Raw genomic sequence first — 23,004 nt, 5'->3', positions numbered from 1 at the left:
TAGGTTAACACCCACATTTGACCACTTTTTTTACCACCTTAAAATTAATTTGTAACCCAAGATAAATTAACTTGTAACTTATGAAGGTGGTAAAAAAAGTGGTCAAATATGAATGTCAACCTATCATTTCTCATTTAAATGATTAAACAACATTCTATTCTGTTTCATTCTTTAAATGATTGAAAATATTCAAATTATAATTCTGTATCATATTCCCATTACTTGAAATTATAAACAATTATAAAAGTCGATAGTTTTTTTTTTAAATTACTATAAAAATCTACTCAACATCAATTTATGTAAATTATTTTCATATTATAAATTCTTTCCACATGCTTTATCTTCATAATCTTTAACCATAAATAATAGGAATGGCAAAATGGGTCAGTCCAGTCCATTTTGGTCCAACCTGTCTATGACTCGTAAAAAATGGATCAGGCCGGGCTGCCCGTCAAACAAAAACAAGCCAACAATCACAACCCGGCCCGTACTGGACGGGCTAACGCACTGGGTCGGGCTAGCCCGTCAAACAAAAATGAACCAACAATCACAACCCGTCCCCCTTTATTTTAATTTTTAAAAACTTTTTTAATTTGTTTTTAATTTTTTAATTTTTAAAATTTGTTTATATTTACATATAAATTATTATTAAAGACATATTTAATCAAATAAAATATTTTTAAAATTTTAATTGATTAGTTAATGTTTTAATTAGTTAAGTTAAAATAATTATTAAATTTACATATTAAATTATTCAATTATAACTAATAATTGAAACTTAATTTATAGGTGTTAATGATTTAAATTATAATACTATTATATATTTACATATTTTAAAAATTTAATATGAAAATTTAATCTTTTTAATTATTTTTATTTTATTTTATTTTTTTAAAATTGGCTAACGGATCAGGACAGAATGACCCGTACTTTGATCCTTCAAGTTGACGGAATAGACGAGACACAGACTAAAATGAAACTAATAGATTGAAATCTTTAACTCAACCTATTCCTTTTAGTACAAAGTGACGTAGTGACACGTTAGATGCCATCTATTTTGTCATCCCTAATAAATAAACTCAATGTCGATCAATGAAGTCTATGAGGTAGTATGATTTCTTCCTATAGAAGTCGGCGAAACCTAAAGACTGAAAGGTGTTAGGTAAATCGGTGGAGTGTGCACACACTATAAATATCTTTTTGTGAAATATAACCTTATTTGCAAAAGAAAAGTTCGGGAAGTAACCTTTTCTCTGCTTGTTTGACTCATCTTATTCTAACTTAAACTTGGCCACTAGGGTCTCACAGGGTCGTTAAGAATCGAGAGGAATTGAAATTGCGTTGGATTATTTAGGAATACGATGCACTTATTCTTGAATAGCCCGTAGTCACGTGAGGCGAGAGGCCTCGAGCAACGTGCACACGTATGTGCAACCTTGCTTCCCGCCCTAACACACGTCCATGCATGCATGCCTCCATAATTAAATCCTGTGCTCCATGATCCGACATTCAAGGGCGCAGTGGCGGTTGCTCAAAATTCCTCCACCATTCTGCCTGCGTCTCTGTCATGCAATTTAGAAAGAAAGACATAAAAAAATGTGACATAAATGTCTGTAATAGAATGCCTACGTCGTTTCCCAATGCCATATTATATCAGAGGCTACGGCCATTCTAGAACACTAGATTTAGGTGTAACAATAAGTAGGAAACCTTATAACCACCAAATTAAGCCACGTATATCTCTAACCCCACTTACACGCATTATTACACACTTTTTGTACTTAAAAATACATAATATCTTCAAACTTACACTAAGCTGCTTCTCTAATCCATGCACGCACCTACTTATACCAAGCCTCTCCCCTGCACTTCACAACCATCTTCATCACTCTCTCTTATTGCTTCAAACTCTGTTTCCATTTCACTCTCCACTCTAATGGGGTTACCTTCCTCGTCATTAGACACTAGCTGGTGGGTGTTTACTCTTCCAGCCATAGCAAGAACACAGAACTTAACTCACAACCCACTCTTGCTCATTATCCTCACTGCAATTCTTTCCATTGCCCTTCTGGCGTGGGCCTTCCCAAGAGGGGGAGGAGGTCCTGCATGGAGAAACGGAAAGAACCAAATGGGCCGGGTCCCTATACCCGGGCCCAAAGGAGTCCCTCTCTTCGGCCTCTTGTTTAGCTTAAACCATGCCCTACCTCATCGCACCCTCGCATCCATTGCTTCAGCCCTATCCGCCACCAAACTCATGGCCTTCAGTTTGGGGTCAAGCCCAGTAGTTGTAACTTCAAACCCTCACGTGGCGCGTGAGATCTTGAACTCACCCCATTTCGCCGACCGCCCCGTTAAACAATCCGCTAAGAGCCTCATGTTCAACCGCGCCATTGGGTTTGCCCCAAACGGTGCGTATTGGCGCTTGCTGCGGAGGGTAGCCTCAACACACCTCTTCTCCCCGCGGCGCATTCTCGCCCACGAGCCAGGTCGCTGGCTAGACTGCGCCGCCATGTTGCGTGCTATAGCTCAAGAGCAGTCCAAAAACGGGTTCGTGTGCCTAAGAAAACACCTCCAAGATGCAGCGCTGAATAACGTTATGGGAACTGTCTTTGGAAGAAGGTACCACGACCAAGATGAGTGTTATAATCGGCGTGAGATTGAAGAGGTGCGCGACATGGTGCGGGAAGGTTTTGACCTTCTGGGAGCTTTCAACTGGTCTGATTATGTTCCTTGGATCAGCTTCTTCTATGACCCTTTACGTGTTCGAGAACGGTGCTCTGTTCTTGCTCCGAGAGTGAAGAAATTTGTAAAGAGGATTCTGGAGGAGCACCGCATAATGGCTCCATTCAAGGAACTTTCTGATGACTCGGACTTCGTGGACGTGCTGCTCTCTCTAGAAGGGGAGGACAAGCTCGAAGACGATGACATCATTGCTGTTTTATGGGTTTGTGTTTCTTTAATCCCTACAACGTACGGAAGTTTATTGCCCATGCATGTTTTAACACGTGCATGCGTTTGAAAAAAACTACTGCAACTAAATATCAAATCTGGGAATGTGTCGCGTGACTCTAATTAAAAAATGATAACCCAAACATAAAAGATCCTCCAAATTTAACTGGGCAGAATGTTATGTTTCAGAAGATCGATACATTTTTTTATTCATCTGCATTTTCTAATTAGCAAAACAAAAACAAGAAAACAAAAAATAGTCAAAAAAAATAAATATTTAAACACACTCCAAAGTGACACTAATGTCACGGTAATCATCTTTTATTTTAAATTAGTTTTATGAGCTATAGTAATTAATATTATTGTAGTGTGGTAGGTACATAGAAGTTAAAGTATTAATATTTTAAAAACTTGATTGCACGCAGGAGATGATATTTCGTGGCACGGATACAACAGCACTTCTTACTGAGTGGGTAATGGCGGAGCTTATTTTGAATGAGGAAGTACAAACCAGGCTCCGCCATGAACTTCGCAGGGTTGTGGGAAACAAGACGGTAGTTACAGATGCTGATGTGATAAAGTTGCCATACTTAGAAGCCATTGTGAAAGAAACCTTGCGATTGCATCCAATTGGGCCTCTTCTTTCGTGGGCCCGCTTGTCCACGTCAGATGTCCATCTCAGCAATGGAATGGTGGTCCCAGCCAACACCACAGCAATGGTGAACATGTGGGCCATTACTCATGACCCTAGCGTGTGGCACGAGCCACTTGTGTTCAAGCCAGAGAGGTTTGTGAAGAGTGAAGGAGGGGTTGAAGTGGATGTGAGAGGTGGTGACCTAAGACTCGCACCATTTGGAGCTGGACGTAGGGTTTGCCCGGGTAAAAACCTTGGTCTTGTGACTGTGAGCCTTTGGGTGGCTAACTTGGTTCATCGTTTTCAATGGTTTGAAGACATGGCTAACCCAGTTGACCTAGCCGAGGTTCTGAAGTTATCCTGTGAGATGAAGAACCCCCTCAGAGCCCTCGCATCTCCAAGGTTTACTAATTAAACCTTAATAATTATTCTGAGATTTGGGTGTGTGTAAAAGTATGTGAAAAGTACTAATTTTCCAATAAAAAAGTGTCTCTAAGTGTGAGGATTATTTATCTAGCTTTTATACAAGTGAGATAAATATCCTTTTTGTTGTAATACCAAATCTTTACCAACTTCTGTACGATGATAAGCAATATAATTTATATAAGTTGATATTCAGCAGTATATTATATATATATATATATATATATATATATATATATATATATATATATATATATATATATATATATAGGAAGATGATAGTTTAAAAAAAATTGACAAACTTTTTGACAAATTACCTTTTTAAGTAAAAGAGGTATTACAATTATTACTTTATTTTGATTAAAAAATAAAAAAATAATCTATTTAATTCTATTTATAGAAACTTCGTCAAAAGTTTGTTAAAAAAATTTGTTAAAAGATAATTTTCCACATATATATATATATATATATATATATATATATATATATATATATATATATATATATATATTAATGTGTCATATTGAATTCACGAAGTTTCTACCATATTGAAATAAAAAATGAGATTTGTATATCGAGAAGACAGTTGGTTAAGCAACGTGCTAAGATTGGTGGCATTGATTTTTTCAATGTGCAATGCCATACTAGCTACTAACTAGGTCGGTTAACGATTGAATCTCTCAAAGCCATAACAGAAAAGTGAATGGCCAAACACTATTCTCACACACTTAAACCAAGAACTGTAGTTTTTTTTTTTTGTTTTTTTATTATAAACTTCATTTCTCATTAATGTGGTAGGGAAACAAATTAATTGAGGATTAGCTAGGTTTGTTTCCTAAGATAAAAATCACGTTCAATATATAATTTAACTCAAAGCACATCATTGTAAAACTAATATTAGCTTATAAAATGATGGTTTGTAATTTATCTCTAATAATAATTCCATGTTGTCTTCTTCAAATGGCGCTATTATAAGTAATTACTTTTCTTTTTCCCTTCAACCTGTTCCAATTTATTAAGTGATGCCACACTACTTATAATTTATTTAGTTTAATACTATATTTTTTCATTTAAAAATCTATTAGGCAATAATGACCACCGGCTTAAGGTCCGTTGAAATTTTATTTGTGAAATTGGGTCAAGTTGTAATGGGGAGGACGCTTGTCCTCCCCCGACCGGTTTTCTTTTTTAAAAAAAGAAAATCGTCAAGAAGGAGGTCGATTCCTGCATATATGAGATTGAAGTCGTCAGGGTGAAGGCCGATTTCAGTTATTTAATTTAACGTAGCAGTTTTATTTTATTATATTTAATTTTTTGGAAATTTATTTTTTATTGGTACAATAAATTAATTTAATAAAATACATTACATAATAGAAATAACATAATATATGGATTATTAGTTCATGTTTTTATATTATTTTAAGAAAAATACTTTTTTCTTTTTTTAGTTTTACTAGTTAAAATTGATTTATGGCATGAAGTAAATAAATGGCTAGATTTTAAAAGTAGATCCACCGTTTCTAATCTTTATAAGAACCAATGTAAGTTTTCTTTTTTTATTACTTAAATATATCTTAATTCAATAGTAATTGACATTGTAAGAGATTTGTTGACATTGAGGGATAGTTTCGCTAAAAAGTATAAATTTAACATCATCAATTAAACTAATCATCATTTAATTATAATAAATCATATACGGAAAAAATGTGTGCATGTACATAATGAAAAGTCAAAATCAAACAAAACGGAAGCGAATAATGGATAGCTTAACACTTTTTTGATTAAGCAATCTTAACTATTCGGAGGATGGCATCACATTCCAAAGTTAGCAATTTATTTATGGGTTTTTAAGTAAAGCTGTTGTTGCAGTGTTTTCGAAGAGGTACAATACAATCAGTTTCCAATATATACGCTACCTTCAACTCAAATTGCTTGACAAATTCCTCTTTAATTTCTTTTACAATTTTCTTACAATTGATTAAATGGCTAGATTGACTTATTGACTTATACATTAGTGGTAAACATGACAGTGAAGCCGCACCAATTTTTGAAGAATACAACTAATTGATGCACACTCAATACAATATCTGTTTAAATCACTCGTTATAACATATAAAACCTCCTGCATAAAACTTTTTCCTATATATAACACTAACTATTAGCAATAGCATTGTAGTACGAGTTGCATAACATTTTCTCTTTCACGAAAATGTGGTGCAGCAAGAATATTCTCCTCCAAATTCTGTGGTGTTTCTCCTTGATCGCTCTTAGTTCCCAAACACAGAGTCATTACACCTTTGAAGTGAGTAACAGCAAGAATATTTTTCTGTTCTTTTGTTTAGTTTCCCCAGCATAACTCTTCTGCACGGATAGCTTTTCATCAGAAAAAGAATTATTGTTTTTTTTTTTATAAAATTATCATATGAAAACCCATAAATAAAATAAAATGATTTGATTAATCTTGCAGGTTAGAGAAGCCCAGTATACCAGACTTTGTTCCACAAAAAGTATATTGACAGTGAATGGAAACTTTCCAGGACCAACTATCAGAGTCAACAGAGGAGACACAATCAACGTTGATGTTTATAACAAGGGCAACTACAACATTACTTTACACTGGTATAGTTTTCTAGCTTAAGCAATTTTAATAACATATGAATGGATGAAAATTAACCAATTAACCACTACTGGTTTATGAACAGGCATGGAGTGAAGCAGCCAAGGAATCCATGGACAGATGGTCCATCATACATCACTCAGTGCCCCATCCAACCTGGTATGAAATTCAGACAAACCTTGATTTTTTCTTTTGAGGAAGGAACCATATGGTGGCATGCTCACAGTGAATGGTTAAGAGCCACTGTCTATGGTGCTATCTATGTCTATCCAACAAAGAATACTCCCTACCCTTTTCCTCAACCCGATGCTGAGATTCCCATCATATTCGGTACTAAAAATTATCCTTAACAGTTTTTGTTTTTCTGCAATTCACCAAATATAGCTAGAACATATACTGATACAAGCACGAGGATATGCAGGAGAGTGGTGGATCAATGATGTCAACGAGGTCTTCAGACAGTCTTCTGAAACAGGAGCAGCCCCAAACATTTCTGATGCTCTCACTATAAATGGTCAACCCGGGGATCTCTTGCCTTGTTCAACGCCAGGTATAGGCATCAATGTCTAAAGTTGATGAAGTTAATGATCAACTTTCAGCTCTAAACGCCACACTTTCTTGTAATTTTCAGAAACATTCAAGTTAAATGTAGAACAAGGGAGGACTTATCATCTCCGAGTGATCAACGCGGCACTGAATCTGATTCTCTTCTTCTCCGTTTCACAACACAACCTCACTGTTGTTGGTTCTGATGCTGTGTACACGAAGCCATTGACAAGGGATTACATTTGCATATCACCAGGACAAGCAATGGATGTGTTGTTGCATGCCAACCAAGAACCTGGTCATTATTATCTAGCTGCAAGGGCATACTCAACTGGGGTTGGTGTTGCCTTTGATAACACCACAACCACTGCTAGAGTTGAATACAGTGGCAATTACACTCCACCTTCATCTCCTTCATTACCAAACCTCCCCGACTTCAATGATACACAAGCAGCTTTGGACTTCATCACAAACTTGAGAGGCTTACCTGAGAGATACCCCAGTCCAGTCCCAACAAACATCACAACTCAAATAGTCACCACTATTTCTGTCAACACTTTGCCATGCCCCAATGGCAGAAATGACTGCCAGGGACTGAATGGAACCATTTTCTCTGCTAGCATGAACAACATAAGTTTTCAAACCCCCGACATTGACATTCTAAAAGCCTATTACTATCATATCAATGGGGTTTACCATCCGGGATTTCCCAGATTCCCACCTTTTACGTTTAACTTCACTGCAGATTTTTTGCCTATAACAGTGAATACACCAACAAAAGAGACTAGGGTTAATGTGCTGAGCTATGGTGCATCAGTTGAAATTGTGTTCCAAGGAACAAACGTTATTGGAGGGATAGATCATCCTATTCATCTCCATGGGTACAGTTTCCATGTTATTGGATATGGATTAGGCAATTTTAACCAAAGTCAAGATCCCTTGAATTTCAATCTCGTTGATCCTCCTTACTTGAATACTGTGATTGTGCCAATAAATGGCTGGGCTGCCATTAGATTCGTGGCTGTGAATCCTGGTATGTAACGCCAATTACGAGTTCATATATTTAACCTTTTTTTTTCAAATTTTTGAATGGAGAGTTTAATAAATTTTGCTACATGAACTGCATGCACGTATTTTCAATTGCAGGGGTATGGTTTATGCACTGCCATCTAGAGCGCCACCAATCTTGGGGCATGCAGACAGTTTTTATTGTGAAAAATGGAAACTCTTCAAATCAAATGTTGTCACCGCCGCCGCCAGACATGCCCCCATGCTGAAGAATATTCTTGACTTTCCCTGTTTGAATAACTTTACATTGAAAACAATAAGTTAGATGTTTGTTTTACCTTACCCCTCCAGAAGGCATGTGTTCCAAATTTGAGGAAATTGGTTCTCCGAGTACATTGCTATTTGTAATAATTCACTTTCTTTTATTATTTTTGGCAATTTTGTTGCGGGGCTTTCCATCAACATATGATATTTACATTATTAAATGGTCTTTCAATTGAGATTTTCTTTCGGCTATTAATTGCTTGGTGTATGTAGTCTTTGGTTGGTTAAGTGTCACATGACCATCGCCTTATAAAAATGACAGCAGGCTTAAAACATTATCGATTGCTGGCTATATATAGCTAAGGTGATCATCGATTGTAATTTTCAAAATGCACTCCCATCCAATAAGATATACTGAATTTAAAATTTAGAAATTGACCAATTATTAGATCCAATTCAGATCTAATAAAACATACTTTTACAAATAATATATATATATATATATATATATATATATATATATATATATATATATATATATATATATTTATATGAGAGTAATTGGAGTGCTCTAACCCATATACAAAATTATGTATTATGATCTACAAACAAATTGTCATTATGATATAAGATAATATCTAACATTTGCAATCCAAGTATTTTTATCCTATATATTCCAATCCTAACAATGATATTCATAATTCATAATAGATTAATTACACAAACTATCTTTTTACATAATAATGTGTTTACTTCAATGGCCATTTTATTGTGTCATGTTCATGTAGTACTTATGTCCAACAAGGTTTTATTAATATTATCTAACCAAACATGTCCTTGGAAATTTGAATTTCTCACAAAAAATCTTTGCACTTTAAACCTCCTTCGAATGATGTTCTTCTCTCATTATATATTTGATTGGTTTTAGATCTTAAAAATTTTCGTTAGAGATTTTTTCCTAAGTAAACCTTCATTCTATATTCATTTTTCTGCAAAGACAATCCTTTAGACTAGATTGTCTGAGATCTATTAATCCGGATTAATTATGTCTTTTATTCAATTCCAATTTATTATCTTATCATCCAAATATCTACTTATATGTGCAAAGTAACTGGTATAAAAGATTGATGTTGTTCAAGAAATTGAATACTTGTCAAAGATCACATATTTTGTAAATGCTGATAAAAAAAAAACAAACATATTTTGTAAATAACTTGTGATTGATAGATAGTTACAGAAATCGTAACTTCAAACACAGGAAAAAGATGTGAGATGAAATAAATGTTATGATAAAAAGATAAAAGATAATACATATTATAAAATATATTGCAAAAACTGTTGTTTAGATAATAATATGCAAAAAAAAAATTAGTGACCTTTTATAGCAGTTAAATGCGGTATTTATTAATATATATATATATATATATATATATATATATATATATATATATATATATATATATATGTCTATGAAAACTAATGTGATGGGATTTTTTGAGAGGAGTTAATTACAGTGAGATTCCATAATTCTTACAACATATTTTATTATCACTACAAAAAAATTCTTAAAAAATATTATTAGTTTAATCATATGTTTAAAATTGTGAGTAATTTAACTTTAAATATTTTATGTTACCATAATATTATTCAATAATAATTAAATTGTCATAGGATACATTAATTATCCTGAGTTAGAGTTCAGGTGAGTTACCTCACAACTCAATACTGGTGTTTGAGTTTCTATGTTCTTAAATAAATAAAAAATATATCTCATTATCAATTATAACCATTACAAGAAAATGTTGAAATAGTAATCACTTTTACAGAAAAAAAAAATTACGTAATCAATTTAGATATCAATTTATAAACTAAAAATTATTGATATTTAAAATAACTTTTATTGTTAATACAAAAATATAATTGGGTTTTGTGAATTAGTTCTAAATTGGTATTACATGCCTGACCTACTAGAATTTTATTAGCTACCAAATGAATCTAAATTAGTCATTAATTAATTGAAGATCAATTTAGACTAATTTTATTTTGGTAGTTAAAATATTGATAATTAATGTTAGACATTAATATATTATTCAATTATATTTTTTTATTCATAATATAAATTGTTTTAGATATAAATAATTTTTAATTTAAAAATTATATCTAAAATTGATTATTATAGGAATTAATTTTTTTTTCATAAATTAATTAGTTGTTATTTAGATATTTTCTTTGGTGAGTTTTTTGTCCTGGCCTTAATTACTGGATCCGTGATTTTGTGATTCTTGATTATGAGCTTTCTCTTTGACTTGAATTTGTAGTATGCGAGACGTTCATGCAAGATCAAGACTAGGCACCAAATTAAAGGATACTATCAACTTCAGACGTTTATGAAGAACCCAAATGTGCCAAAAATAATAAAACAACAACTAAACACTATGACAGATGGCAAAGCACGGACAATCTTTTTCTCCAAATTTCTAATACGTGACTTCTTGAAAGATAAGGTAAAACAAACGTGTTTCTTAAAAAGAATATTTGAAATGTCCTATTGTTCATGTGAAAAAATATATTCAGTGTATTAAAAGTATATAGAAACCTTAACAGTAAGTAACACCCAATAAACTCAGTATTTTACATCATACCCCATCTTTCTGGCAAACACTTAAAGTATTGTTTTTCAGTATCAAAAGTTACTAAGCCCAGAATAAATTAATCAAAGGAAAAAAATAAAAATCACCAAACAGAAAAAGTCTAGAATATTCTTCAACATGGGGGCATGTCTGGCGGTGGTGGTGGTAATGTTTCATTTGAAGCCTTCCCATTCTTCACAATAAACACTGTCTCCATGCCCCAAGCTTGGTGGCGTTCCAGATGGCAGTGCATGAACCATACTCCTGAAATTTAAAAAACACATGCAGTTCATGCAACAAAAAAAGTGTCCGCTAATAAAATCATTAAAAATGGAAAACTAAGAATTATACGCAAACACTTCACATACCAGGGTTGCTAGCCACAAACCTAATAGCAGTCCAGCCATTCAGTGGCACAATAACTGTGTTCAAAAGAGGAGGATCAATGAGATTGAAAGTAACGGGGTCCTTGCTTTGGTTGAAATTGCCTAACCCATATCCAACCACATGGAAACTGAACCCATGGAGATGCATCGGATGGTCTATTCCTGCAACAACGTTTGTTCCTTGGATTACAATTTCAACCGTTGCACCATAGTTCAGCAGGTTAACCCTAGTCGCTCGCTTTGGTATATTCAATGTTAAAGGCAAAAAGTCTGCAGTGAAGTTAAATGTAAAGGGTGGGAATCTGGGAAATCCCGTTTTGTATACCCCATTGACATGATAGTAATAGGCTTCTAGTATGTTAATGTTGGGGGTGTCGAAACTTATGTTGTTCATGCTAGCAGCAAAAATGGTTCCATTTGGTCCCTGGCAGGTTCTGCCACCAGGGCATGGCAAACTATTGATAGAAATAGTGGTGACTATTTGAGTTGTGATGTTTGTTGGGACCTGGCGGGGGTATCTCTCAGGTAAGCCTCTCAAGCTTGTGATGAAGTCAAAAGCTGCAGTTGTGTCATTAAAGTTGGGAAGGTAAGGTAATGAAAGAGACGAAGGTGGAGTGTAATTGCCACTGTATTCAACTCTCGCAGTGGTTGTGGTGTTATCAAAAGCAACACCAACCCCACTAGAATATGCCCTTGCCGCCAGATAATAATTATTAGGCTCTTGATTTGCTTGCAACAACACATCCATTGTTTGTCCAGGTGATATGCAAATGTATTCCCTCGTCAATGGCTTCGTGAACGAACCATCAGCACCAACAACAGTGAGATTGTGCTGGGAAACAGAAAAGAACAGAATGAGATTCATTGCCGCGTTAACAACACGGAGATGATAAGTCCTTCCTCGCTCTACACTTAGCTTGAACGTTTCTGCATATTAAAACAAGTATGGCGTTTAAAGCATAACCTCAAAAATACAAACATTTGCAAGAAGAAACATATATGTTTATGAACTGTCACATAATTATCATTTGTGAGTACCTGTCATTGAGCAAGGGAAGAGATCCCCAGGTTGACCATTTATAGTGAGAGCATCAGATATATTTGGAGCTCCTCCGGTTGAAATAGATTGAGTGAAGACCTCGTTGACATCAGTGTTCCACCATTCTCCTACATATGAATGAACAAAATATATTGTTCCATTTTGAACCATGTTTCTATGCATATATTATAGCGATTTCGATCATATAAAAACAACCTTTTTCGTACCAAATATGATTGGAATCTCGGCATGAGGTTGGGGAAAAGGGTAGGGGCTATTCTTGGTTGGATAAACAAAGATAGCTCCATGGACAGTGGCTCTAGCCCAGTCACTATGAGCATGCCACCACACAGTCCCTTCCTCGAAAGAAAAAATCAACTTTTGTGTGAATTTTCTTCCTGGTTGGATGGGGCACTGAGTGATGTATGCAGGACCATCTGTCCATGGGTTTCTTTGTTGCTTCACTCCATGCCTGTGCATAAATCAGTTAGAGTTAGCTATGCATTTGATTAAGCTTTATCCATGGTGTTGTATTTTCCATAGGTCATCATCAAAATGGTTAAGATTGGAAACTCAATACCAGTGTAAAGTGATGTTGTAGTTGCCCTTGTTATAAACATTAACAAAGATTGTTTCTCCTCTGTGGACTCTGATAGTTGGTCCTGGAAAGTTTCCGTTCACAGTCAACATGCTTTTTGTGGAACACAGTCTTGTGTACTGGGCCTCTCTCACCTGCAAGTTAATCAAAATGATTAGTTATTATCCGATGGTTTAACAATTTGCTGATTATTTTCTTGACATTTATTTGTGAATAAATATGTGCTCAATTCATAAATATTTTAAATTATAATATTTTAAAATTACAATAGCATCTTCATGAAAGAAAAAAAGTTATGCATAAATAAGTATTACAATAAAAAAACAAACCATGAATATAATAATAGTTTAATAGAATTTATATATATTCTCAACGGTATGATTACAAATTATTATTAGCATAAAATTTAAAAACAAATTAAAAAAATATTTCAGTCTATATATATAAATGGCAGCATAAAAAAGCTTGATTTTTAATTACATTTATTAAAAATATTCACTATTTTAACTCATTAATTATGTATTTATGTTATTATATTTTATTATCAAAGTATTATTTTTCAAAAATATATTCACAAACGTAATGGTTCATATAAAACAGCATTTCACCAATGTCTGCAACAGTAATAGGAAATGATAGGATGTGACGGTACTCACAACAAAAGTGTAAGCACTCCGTGTTTGGGAACTAAGACCTATCAACGAGAAACACCACAGAACTTGGAGGAACATTTTCCGGCCAAGTGACATTTTCATCAAAAAGAAATCCTAACTACGCTAATTGTTTTTGTTATATGTGGAACTTTTCTGCAATAAGAGTTTTGTATGTTGGGATGCAAGATTTAAATAGAGTTAAAACCTTCAAATATTGGTGCAACCTCATTGTCACATGTAAAGAAACTTAAGAAGGATTCCTGAGGCAATTTGAGCTGAAGAGTTCTTGAAAGCACTGCAACAACAACTTACTTCAAAACCCCATAATTAATCATTAATTTAGATGATGCCATAACCACTAATAGTTAAGATGGTTTAATCAAAATAAAAGTTCACTTTTTTATATTATTTTTAATTATGACTTATAATTTAATTATGCATTGATTTATACTTTGTATGTATGTAGATATTTCTCAATTATAATTTCTCAATTATTCAAGTTATATATGTTAATTACTGGTTAAATTAAATAAATAATGTAAACTTTCGATTAAGTTTAATTGTTTAAATGAGTCGAGTTTAAATTTTAAATAATTTAGATTATAAATTCAAATAACTTGCTTTTCTCTCTCTCTCTCTCTCTATATATATATATATATATATAGTTTATGTTTTATATTGATACACCTATTTTAACATTCAAGTTTTATTAATTAATATTGAGTTGCATTTCTATAAAATAATAACTTTATTTTAATGTCTGAATAACTTTTATAAGAAAAATAAAGTATATACATATTTATATTAATAAATTGGAATTGAAATAATTTTAAGACATTGTATTAACAAAAAATTAAAAATAATTTAAGAAATTTTTACAAAAATTAGTTAAATTCTAAATGAAACAAAAAAAAAAACAAATTTAATTTTAATATTTTTTAACAAGTCAAATTTAAGCTTCTAACTGAACTAGATTAAATAAATAAATCAATTTTAAATAGTTATTTGTTTTTTATAAATTTAAACTTCGTGAAACTGCATTACCTCACCTCATTTACATTCCCATCTACACGACTGCGGTGAAAAGCTAAATATTTTCCCCTGACGTGGGCTATATGGACGTCGGACTTGACAGAATACGTTTTATATTTTCATACATCTTTAAAAGTATTTATATAACTAAACTAACCTTTTATAATTTAAGTAGTTTGTTCAACTTAAAATATCAGTATAGTTAAAATGTCAAAATTTAATTATGTTTAATCAAATTTAGTTTGAGTTTATTTGGAAAGTTTTTCTAAATAAAAACCTTATATTATTTTTATCAAATCATTTGATGAAAAAAAAAATAAAATATTGTATTTCTCTTTATTTTTAAAAGTATAAATATTTATAAATAATCAAACGTATTTTAAAATCATAATTGTAAGGGTTGATGATTTCTTTGAATGAAGAAACCTTTTATATCAAGCACCCGATAAATTAAAGTAATACACATGTGTACTAAAATATATAAATTTTTATTTAAAATTTGTAAGAAATAGGCGTACAGGTCTTAACCTTAACCTGTATCTTATGTGGTTGGATTGCAGCTTGTGTAAATAAATTTCTCCACTCAAACTTAAAAAGGAACATATTATAAAGTCTACATAAATTTTTGCAAATTATTTTGCAACAACTATATATTATTGCAATTAATTTCATATAATATACCGAACTATATACTTTCTTTTGATAGCGCAAATAGCTCATGCATATAAGAGAATTAATGAGAAACGATATGTAACCTCGTTCTCGACCTAGTATCTTAATAATTAGAGAGACTAACCTCAATTAAAAGCGAAAATGAGGAAGATTTGTAATCAAGCTGTGAAATAAAATATCAGTAAATCCTCTTTTTCTTTTAGGCTTAATTAATTCTTTTTTATCCTATTAAAAAGTTATAAGTATGTTTTCACTTTTATTTTTATTTCAATCAAGTTTCAATTTTTAAAAAACTTATTTAATTAGGTTTTTTTTTAGTACTTCATAAACGATGGATGTCATGACATGTTATGTGTTAATTTGCATTTTTTTAATTTTATCTTTTAGAAAAAAAATTGTTGTCTATATATCATACTCTCAGGATGAACACAAAGCATATATTGTCTTTATTGTCTTGTATTTAATTCAGTTTATATATATATATATATATATATATATATATATATATATATATATATATATATTATTCAAATCAATTCCAATTTTTTCATTAAATGAAGTAATGTTGTCTGTATTCAAGTTGAGACCATATTTATTATTTTTAAGTTAGACAATACTTTATTATTTATCGTATAAATATTATTATATTAAATAAATAAATTTAAGTTTCATTCAAAAATTTAAAAAAATTAAAACTACTATATTATGAATCCATTTTTTTCTAAGATTAAAAGTAATTAATTTAAATGAATTCCAATAATATTGTTAGAATTGGTTTAAAAATCATTCCATAAATATTTAATAAAAAAATAATTTAATATAAATATTAGTATAATATTTATACAAATAATAAATTTGGTTACAAAAGAGGAGCAACCTTATATTTCATTTGAAAAAAAATAATTGAAATTGAATTGAATTGAATCAATTAGAGATATATGACTATTGAATTGAATACAAAAACAGTGACACATGACACTGTCATATTACATGGCACTATCAAACCATGTAACACTAACAATGTCATGTGTCACACCACGGAACTTGACACAGACAACAAAATTTTCTTACAAAAAAAATTTAAAAAAAAATTACAAAATAACACATTGCACATGACATGACATGTCTTTAATGTGTTAGTTTTCTTACAAACAAAAGTTTTTTTTTTTCCACTGGTAAGATAATGACGGAAAGATGATCGAGACAATTTCAAAAATTGAAACTTGATAAGAAAATATAATAAAAGTGGAAATTTAATAACTTTTTAATCAATATAGGGGCAAAAGCAAATGAGTAGTTAAATCTTACTTTTATTATATTATTATAAAAACTTTTAATATTAGTTCTTAGAGACTTTTTATATCTATTAAAGAGTTACATAAAAGTTATATATATTTTTCTAAAAAAATTAAGTATGAGTTAAAAGTATCATATTTATTAGAAAAGAAAAATATTGAATATATTCGTACAATTTAATATCTCAAGTGTGAATTAGATTTTATCATGAATTTCTACATAATAGGACATTCTTGTTTCACCATTTATCTCAAACACTCTACCACTATTACATGGCTGCTAATGCTATTGAAGTGTTGTTGGGGTTAATTTTGATAAAACCACCACTGCCATTGTAGAATGCAATTTCAACTATAGTTAAGGAAAAGGGATCAAAGCACAACAAGATTCCATATTCAAGTACTCCTTCGTTGTCTTTCCTCCGTTGCGTTTAGCTTCCAGGTTACTTTTGAAACTAAACTAATATAAATTAAATATAATTTTAATAATTTGAATATAAAATAATTAGAATTTATTCTTAATAAATCATAAGATAACGTGACAAGTTTCTTTCCTCTCACACACGTAATATACTACTATTTTTACCTTGAATGAATAAAGGATAACAATTACACATTATGTAATCCTTAATAACATTGATTCATGACAAAAGAAAAAATACTAAAAATCTAATCGCAAGTTTAAGTTTTACGTTGATTAATAATTTAAAAAATTAAATGAATATAAAGATGGAGACTTATAAATTTTATAAATTTACTATCTTTAAGAAAATAGTATCAATTATTTATATATAGATCGAACTCATATTTAATTAATGATAAATATAACCAATCCGTCAAAAGTTCTATATAGAGTTAAGATACAAAAATTATTCATTCTTTATTAAAATCTGCCTCTCCAATTCAAATCATCCGTATTTATCTTTTTTAATTTCTTATTATTGCTATACCTTAATTCTTTCATGGTATAGTAAAGGTATATTATGATTAATTTTTATTTTTATTTGTGAATCTAAATATCAGTCTCATTTAGATTAAAATTGAATAATATGTAAAAAAAATGAATTAATAAACTTTTTATGTTAAAATTTTGAATTAAAATCATGTAAAAAATTTAGGTTAAATTTTTTCAATTAGAAATTACGATAAAATTTTCTGATGGAATCTACGAGTAGGTGTTTTATACGGGATATATGTACACTATACAATTCAAAATTAAATCAATCGATGTACATCTTATCGTTGCACTTTATAAATTAATATGTGTCAATGTAAGTGGTTAGAAATTGGTTAGTTGATGTATTCATTTCATTCATAGTTTACTAACACCAAGATGGATTGCGTTTGCTGACTTCTCTATGTGTGTTAACATTTTGTTTTTAATAATAAAACTAATGTTTTTTCTTTTCCTTTGTACATCAAAAAGTTGGAATTAGTTTTCACTTTTTCATGCCCATGTCAATTCTCGCGCTACCAAATGTATTTAAACCTTTTATCATCCAAAATTGGTTGACTCTAAAATTAATAAATTAAATTTTTACATATATTTTTATGGAGTATTTTATGTTCCACTTGAACAAATTACTTATTAACTACACAATTGCATTAACTGGATAATTATGTTGATATTTAAATTCTTAAACTATAAATACATGATTTTGCGCATATATATACACGCGCGCGTATGTATGATATAAGTGTTGTGAGACGATATTAGAAAAATAATTTAGCATATTAAATTTTATTACGTTGTTGATTCTTATTAACAAAATATATGTAAGGCTCCACCTCATATGTATTATTTAGCCTATAGTGTTCAAATCAAACTAATTTTAAAGAGCAAATTTTTACAATAGTTTGCAAAAAAAAAAAAAATCTTGAAGACAGTGTTTAGCAATTTTAGGCGTCTAATTTTCCAACTTTAAAGAAAATAGCTTAATTGCAAGATCATCACGCGCGGTTAATATAAAACAAAATAAAAATGTAACTTTTATGTGCACGAATGGCTCATTGATAAACAAACCTAACTCCTTGGATCAACGAAACTAATAATGGACTATAAAATTATCTCTTTGCATTTTCTAAGAAAACATAGAATGGTTTGGATATATTAATAAACTAGTTAGTGAGCAATTACACGATGATTAACAATTAATGAGCAAAACTTGGCAGAAGGGTAAAACTGCAACAAGCAGCAATATTGAACCATTAATCATGAAATCTTGATATAAACTTAATCATTTTTATATAAAACATAAACAATTAAAAACATATCACAACTTGATTTTCCATTATAAAGATCCAAAATACATTATGTTTTTCTGCCTGCCAAAGAAGTCATGATAAACCACCGGTTCAACTTTCCACAAACACAAACCACAAAATCATGCAGGCATGACAAAAAGATCCTATTTTTTATTTGATAAATTGGCAACAAGATGGGACAGTTTTAATTAACCAGTTTTTCTTAAAAAAACAACTAATCAAATTTGTATAATTAATTCATCATCCATCAATCTAGCAAGAACATAAATAGAGAGATTAATTGGCAAAGGTGACAATAAATCAGCAGTTGCAGTGATTTACGCATTATGCTGACTCTGATAATGTCAGATACGAGGAAATCAGGGAAATGAAGAAGAAGATAGAGCCATTAGAGAAAAAAAATGATCAGTTAATTATATATTATATATTCCATGATTGCTATATATTGATTCTTACCTGCCCCACTCCACCCAATATTATATCATATAAACACATAATTTTCATCCTCCTTTGTTCCATTTTCCACTCAAGACGATTGGAACTCTCCTATGGAATTCTCCTATCGATGAAAGATAAGGCCAATTTACAATATATAATATATAATAGGATGCAATACTTATTTCATAAGTTCGTTTTGTGGAATTGAAATAGACTTAATGCATACTCCAATATGATATCAAAACTAAATTAAAGTCTATCTTAACGAACTTTCTTAGACATTTTAACATGGACTGCACATAAATTTCATCGATTAAACTATAACCTTCTCAATCATTCTATTTATATATACACTAATTACCATTATACAGACAAACTCAACAACACTGCATCTTTTCTATGTCTGAAACAGCTTCCACGACCAAGCCAATGGAAAATGTTCCTTCACTGATTTACAAAAACCCTATTAGGAGAAGCTCTAGGCGATCTACAATGTATCTTGGCGTGAGAAAAAGGCCATGGGGAAGATATGCTGCTGAGATTAGGAACCCTTATACCAAAGAGAGACACTGGTTAGGCACATTTGACACTGCTGAAGAGGCTGCTATAGCCTATGATCTTTCATCTATCAACATTTGTGGTATTAACGCTCGAACCAATTTTCATTACCCTTTTCTCTCTCTTCCGCCACCTCCTTCTATCTCATTGCCTCCTCCACCGCCGCCACCTACCCCGGAGGAGCTGCATCAAAGTGTCGGAGTTTGTCCGGAGATGAATTCTGTTTTCGATGGCGATGATGAATCTCTGGTTATTGCTTCCATTTTGCAAAGCTTTTCTAACTCTGGTAACTGTTCTTTTTAGTTTTTATTCCAATGAGACCTAAAAAAGGCTATAATCAGCATTTGATATTATTTATGGCTTCTACACCAAAATTTCTACGTATCCAATTACGTGCAGCGAACCGCTATTTATTCATGTACATAAGATTTTATTTTTTATTTTTTTAATTGGGCATTGAATTTCAAGGGGTTTTTTAAATATTGGTATAATGGTAAACTAAGGAGCTATAGATTTCAGCTGGGTTGATTCTGGTCGATGAATATTCAAGTAATAGAAGAAAAAAGTGGTAGGATATACAGACTTATACATTTCCAAATTACATATAAAATAATTTGATGGAATTCAGTTGGATGTCAAATTTTAACGTCTAAAATTCATGTAAATTTAAATGGTAGGAAATTTATCTTCTTTTTTTTTTCACATGGGCTATATTTATTTGTCCGTCCATCAATTTTTAGTTATATGCTTAAATATCTTTTTTAAACGCTGTTTATTTTAGTAATTGTAAATATATTATTCTATTATTTTTTATTTTGCCCCCATAACTATTATTTTTTTAAGTTTGGTCTTTGTATATATTATTGTCATTTTAAATATTACGCTTTTGATGCCATTTGTTTATTGGATTTTTTTACATAGAATGTGATCATCATTATTTTATTACGATGTTATCACCATTAAATTAAACTGGAAAAATTAGCAATGGATACTAAAATTAAAAAAAAAAGGATAAAGATTAAAATTAAAATACTCTGTTTTATGGAATTAATAAAAATTGGCCGTACCTAACTAAAGAGCTCCTCTTATATCTTCTTCTATAACAACCTTTTAAAACGAAGTAACTTAGTATTTTTTTTTTTAATAAATTTATACGCCCAAAATATTGGAATAGTGAACCAAAATAATGTTAAGCTAGAAAACTAAGGCGTTAAATAGAAAAGTTTTAATACCAAAAAACATGACGTGAAAAAATTTGAGCGGCATGTATATAGAAAACTGCACTCACACAATATACAATTTCATTTTCTTTTATCAATTATCACCAATTATTAATAATGGGATGTTACCATTTTCCTTCAATTCTAATAATAATAGTCATCAAAAAACATAATATGGCCCTCCTTGTTTGACGCACACCACCAACTCAAACTTCAGATACTATTGAATGCGTCGTCTTCTGTTTAGGCCCCTCTTTTTGTCGGAAGAATAATGGTGCCACAATTTATAATATGTATATATTAAAGTGGACACACAAAATAAGAAAATTGTGAGCCACAAGGCAGCAAATAAATACTGATAATTTGCAGGTGAGACCTTCTGTATATCTAGAACAACATTTAATTCCCATACACATACAATACAATACAACTCTATCTAGAAATGGTAAAGTAGATGAAAGATCAATAAATAGGTAGCGAAAGCAAATTTACGATAACTTGCTTCTGTTAGATAAACACTGAGAAGGAAAGTGAACACAATTTTTTATTTATTCAGAAGGGCTGGTCCTAGAGTAAGCCCTTAAAACTTCCTGCAGAAAAGTAACTCCGTCGGTAATTATTAGTTAACCTGATTACTATATAGTTAAAATGCAAAGATTTTGATATCCAGAAAAGAAAAAAGGTAAATGGGGTTTGAGATTTCATAACAGGAAGAAGCTTACTGAAATTTTGAAGTGGAAAGTGCAGAGCCATGGCATATATTAATTATGCTGAGGGCCGGGTCCATGGCTGATTGCAGACCTTCGACTACCATCACGCCTTGCAAATAAACTTGCATTCTGCATAACATATTTTCAGATTTTGGTTACTGCTACAAAACAAACATGTATTTACAGAGAGAGAAACAGAGAGAGAGAGAGAGGCAAACAATGGAGCGATCTGTTACAGATGGTGGATCTGCAGCATCATCTAGGGATGTTTGAGTTTTTGTTGGAGAGTTTGTAGTAGGATCTGCAGCAGCATGTGTTTGTGGCGATGAGTTTCTCTCTTCTTTTGGTTGTGAAGACTCAATACCCAGACACTTCAAAACTGCCCTCACTGCTTCTTGAAGAAAATCGCATGGATGGTACACGTAGAATGTTGCTCTTCTCTCTTCTTCCATTCTCTTTCGCCTTAACTTCTTCTGCGTCTCTCAATTTTAATCTTACTCTTTATCTGTTTTTCAGTGCTTCTTTGCTTCTGTCAACTCCAACCACCTCTCTTAAATGCACTCCCTTCCAAAAGACTATATTCTTCATATTTCATGGACCAAATTAGAGTTCATGCTAATAAGATTTTTTATACACTATGTTTCATTTGTTATTAGACCGCTAACTACTTACTACTAATTTATGGTCTTACACATCAAATGAATATACTTCGACGTAAAAGGTTGTATTAAAAATCTCATATCAATTAAAGATAAGACCAATTCACAATATATAAGTGGAGATACAATCCTCACCTTACAAGTTAATTTTATGAGATTGAATTAAACTTACACTGTATTTCTAACCATTACTCGTATTTCATGAATTAGTATTTAGATAAGATAAACAAATATAAAATATACGAAAAATACTTTTATATATATATATATATATATATATATATAAACATGTAATATTTTCTATCATTAATTATATTAATTACACATTATGCTCTCTTCGTACTCTCTTCTGCATATGGTATATTTTGGTGGATAGACATAGAGAGTAAATAGAGGAAAATGAAATAT

At 31.2% G+C, this 23,004-nt stretch overlaps 4 protein-coding genes and 1 long non-coding RNA gene across 5 annotated transcripts; 3 read left to right on the top strand and 2 right to left on the bottom strand.

Annotated features, from left to right (window-relative positions):
* The first annotated feature begins 1,936 nt into the window (after positions 1 to 1,936).
* On the top strand, positions 1,937 to 4,150 carry LOC114192802 (cytochrome P450 78A7). The gene is made up of 2 exons (XM_028082623.1): positions 1,937 to 2,944; positions 3,375 to 4,150. The coding sequence occupies exons 1-2, from the start codon at positions 1,937 to 1,939 to the stop codon at positions 3,996 to 3,998; spliced, it is 1,632 nt and encodes a 543-aa protein (XP_027938424.1). The 3' UTR covers positions 3,999 to 4,150.
* A 2,050-nt stretch (positions 4,151 to 6,200) lies between these two features.
* Positions 6,201 to 8,669, top strand: LOC114189518 (laccase-15-like). The gene is made up of 6 exons (XM_028078107.1): positions 6,201 to 6,308; positions 6,474 to 6,625; positions 6,709 to 6,953; positions 7,045 to 7,173; positions 7,255 to 8,202; positions 8,316 to 8,669. Exons 1-6 carry the CDS (start codon positions 6,216 to 6,218, stop codon positions 8,444 to 8,446), a joined length of 1,698 nt encoding a protein of 565 aa, XP_027933908.1. The 5' UTR covers positions 6,201 to 6,215; the 3' UTR covers positions 8,447 to 8,669.
* Positions 8,670 to 11,204: 2,535 nt separating this feature from the next.
* LOC114190314 (laccase-15-like) lies at positions 11,205 to 13,849 on the bottom strand. The gene is made up of 6 exons (XM_028079146.1): positions 13,751 to 13,849; positions 13,077 to 13,228; positions 12,724 to 12,968; positions 12,496 to 12,624; positions 11,440 to 12,384; positions 11,205 to 11,335 (listed from the first exon to the last, which is right to left on the bottom strand). Exons 1-6 carry the CDS (start codon positions 13,847 to 13,849, stop codon positions 11,205 to 11,207), a joined length of 1,701 nt encoding a protein of 566 aa, XP_027934947.1.
* A 5,988-nt stretch (positions 13,850 to 19,837) lies between these two features.
* LOC114190315 (ethylene-responsive transcription factor LEP-like) lies at positions 19,838 to 20,712 on the top strand. Its single transcript, XM_028079147.1, has one exon. The coding sequence runs from the start codon at positions 19,849 to 19,851 to the stop codon at positions 20,308 to 20,310; it is 462 nt and encodes a 153-aa protein (XP_027934948.1). The 5' UTR covers positions 19,838 to 19,848; the 3' UTR covers positions 20,311 to 20,712.
* A 393-nt stretch (positions 20,713 to 21,105) lies between these two features.
* LOC114190316 lies at positions 21,106 to 22,571 on the bottom strand. The gene is made up of 3 exons (XR_003605786.1): positions 22,174 to 22,571; positions 21,950 to 22,066; positions 21,106 to 21,817 (listed from the first exon to the last, which is right to left on the bottom strand). It is a non-coding gene; the product is annotated as an uncharacterized LOC114190316 (long non-coding RNA).
* Between the last annotated feature and the right edge of the window lie 433 nt (positions 22,572 to 23,004).

This window comes from Vigna unguiculata, chromosome 7 (genome assembly GCF_004118075.2).
Source record: "Vigna unguiculata cultivar IT97K-499-35 chromosome 7, ASM411807v1, whole genome shotgun sequence".
NCBI lineage: Eukaryota > Viridiplantae > Streptophyta > Magnoliopsida > Fabales > Fabaceae > Vigna > Vigna unguiculata.
Note: the sequence above shows the minus strand (reverse complement) of the source record. Positions and strands in the feature narration are given on the sequence as shown.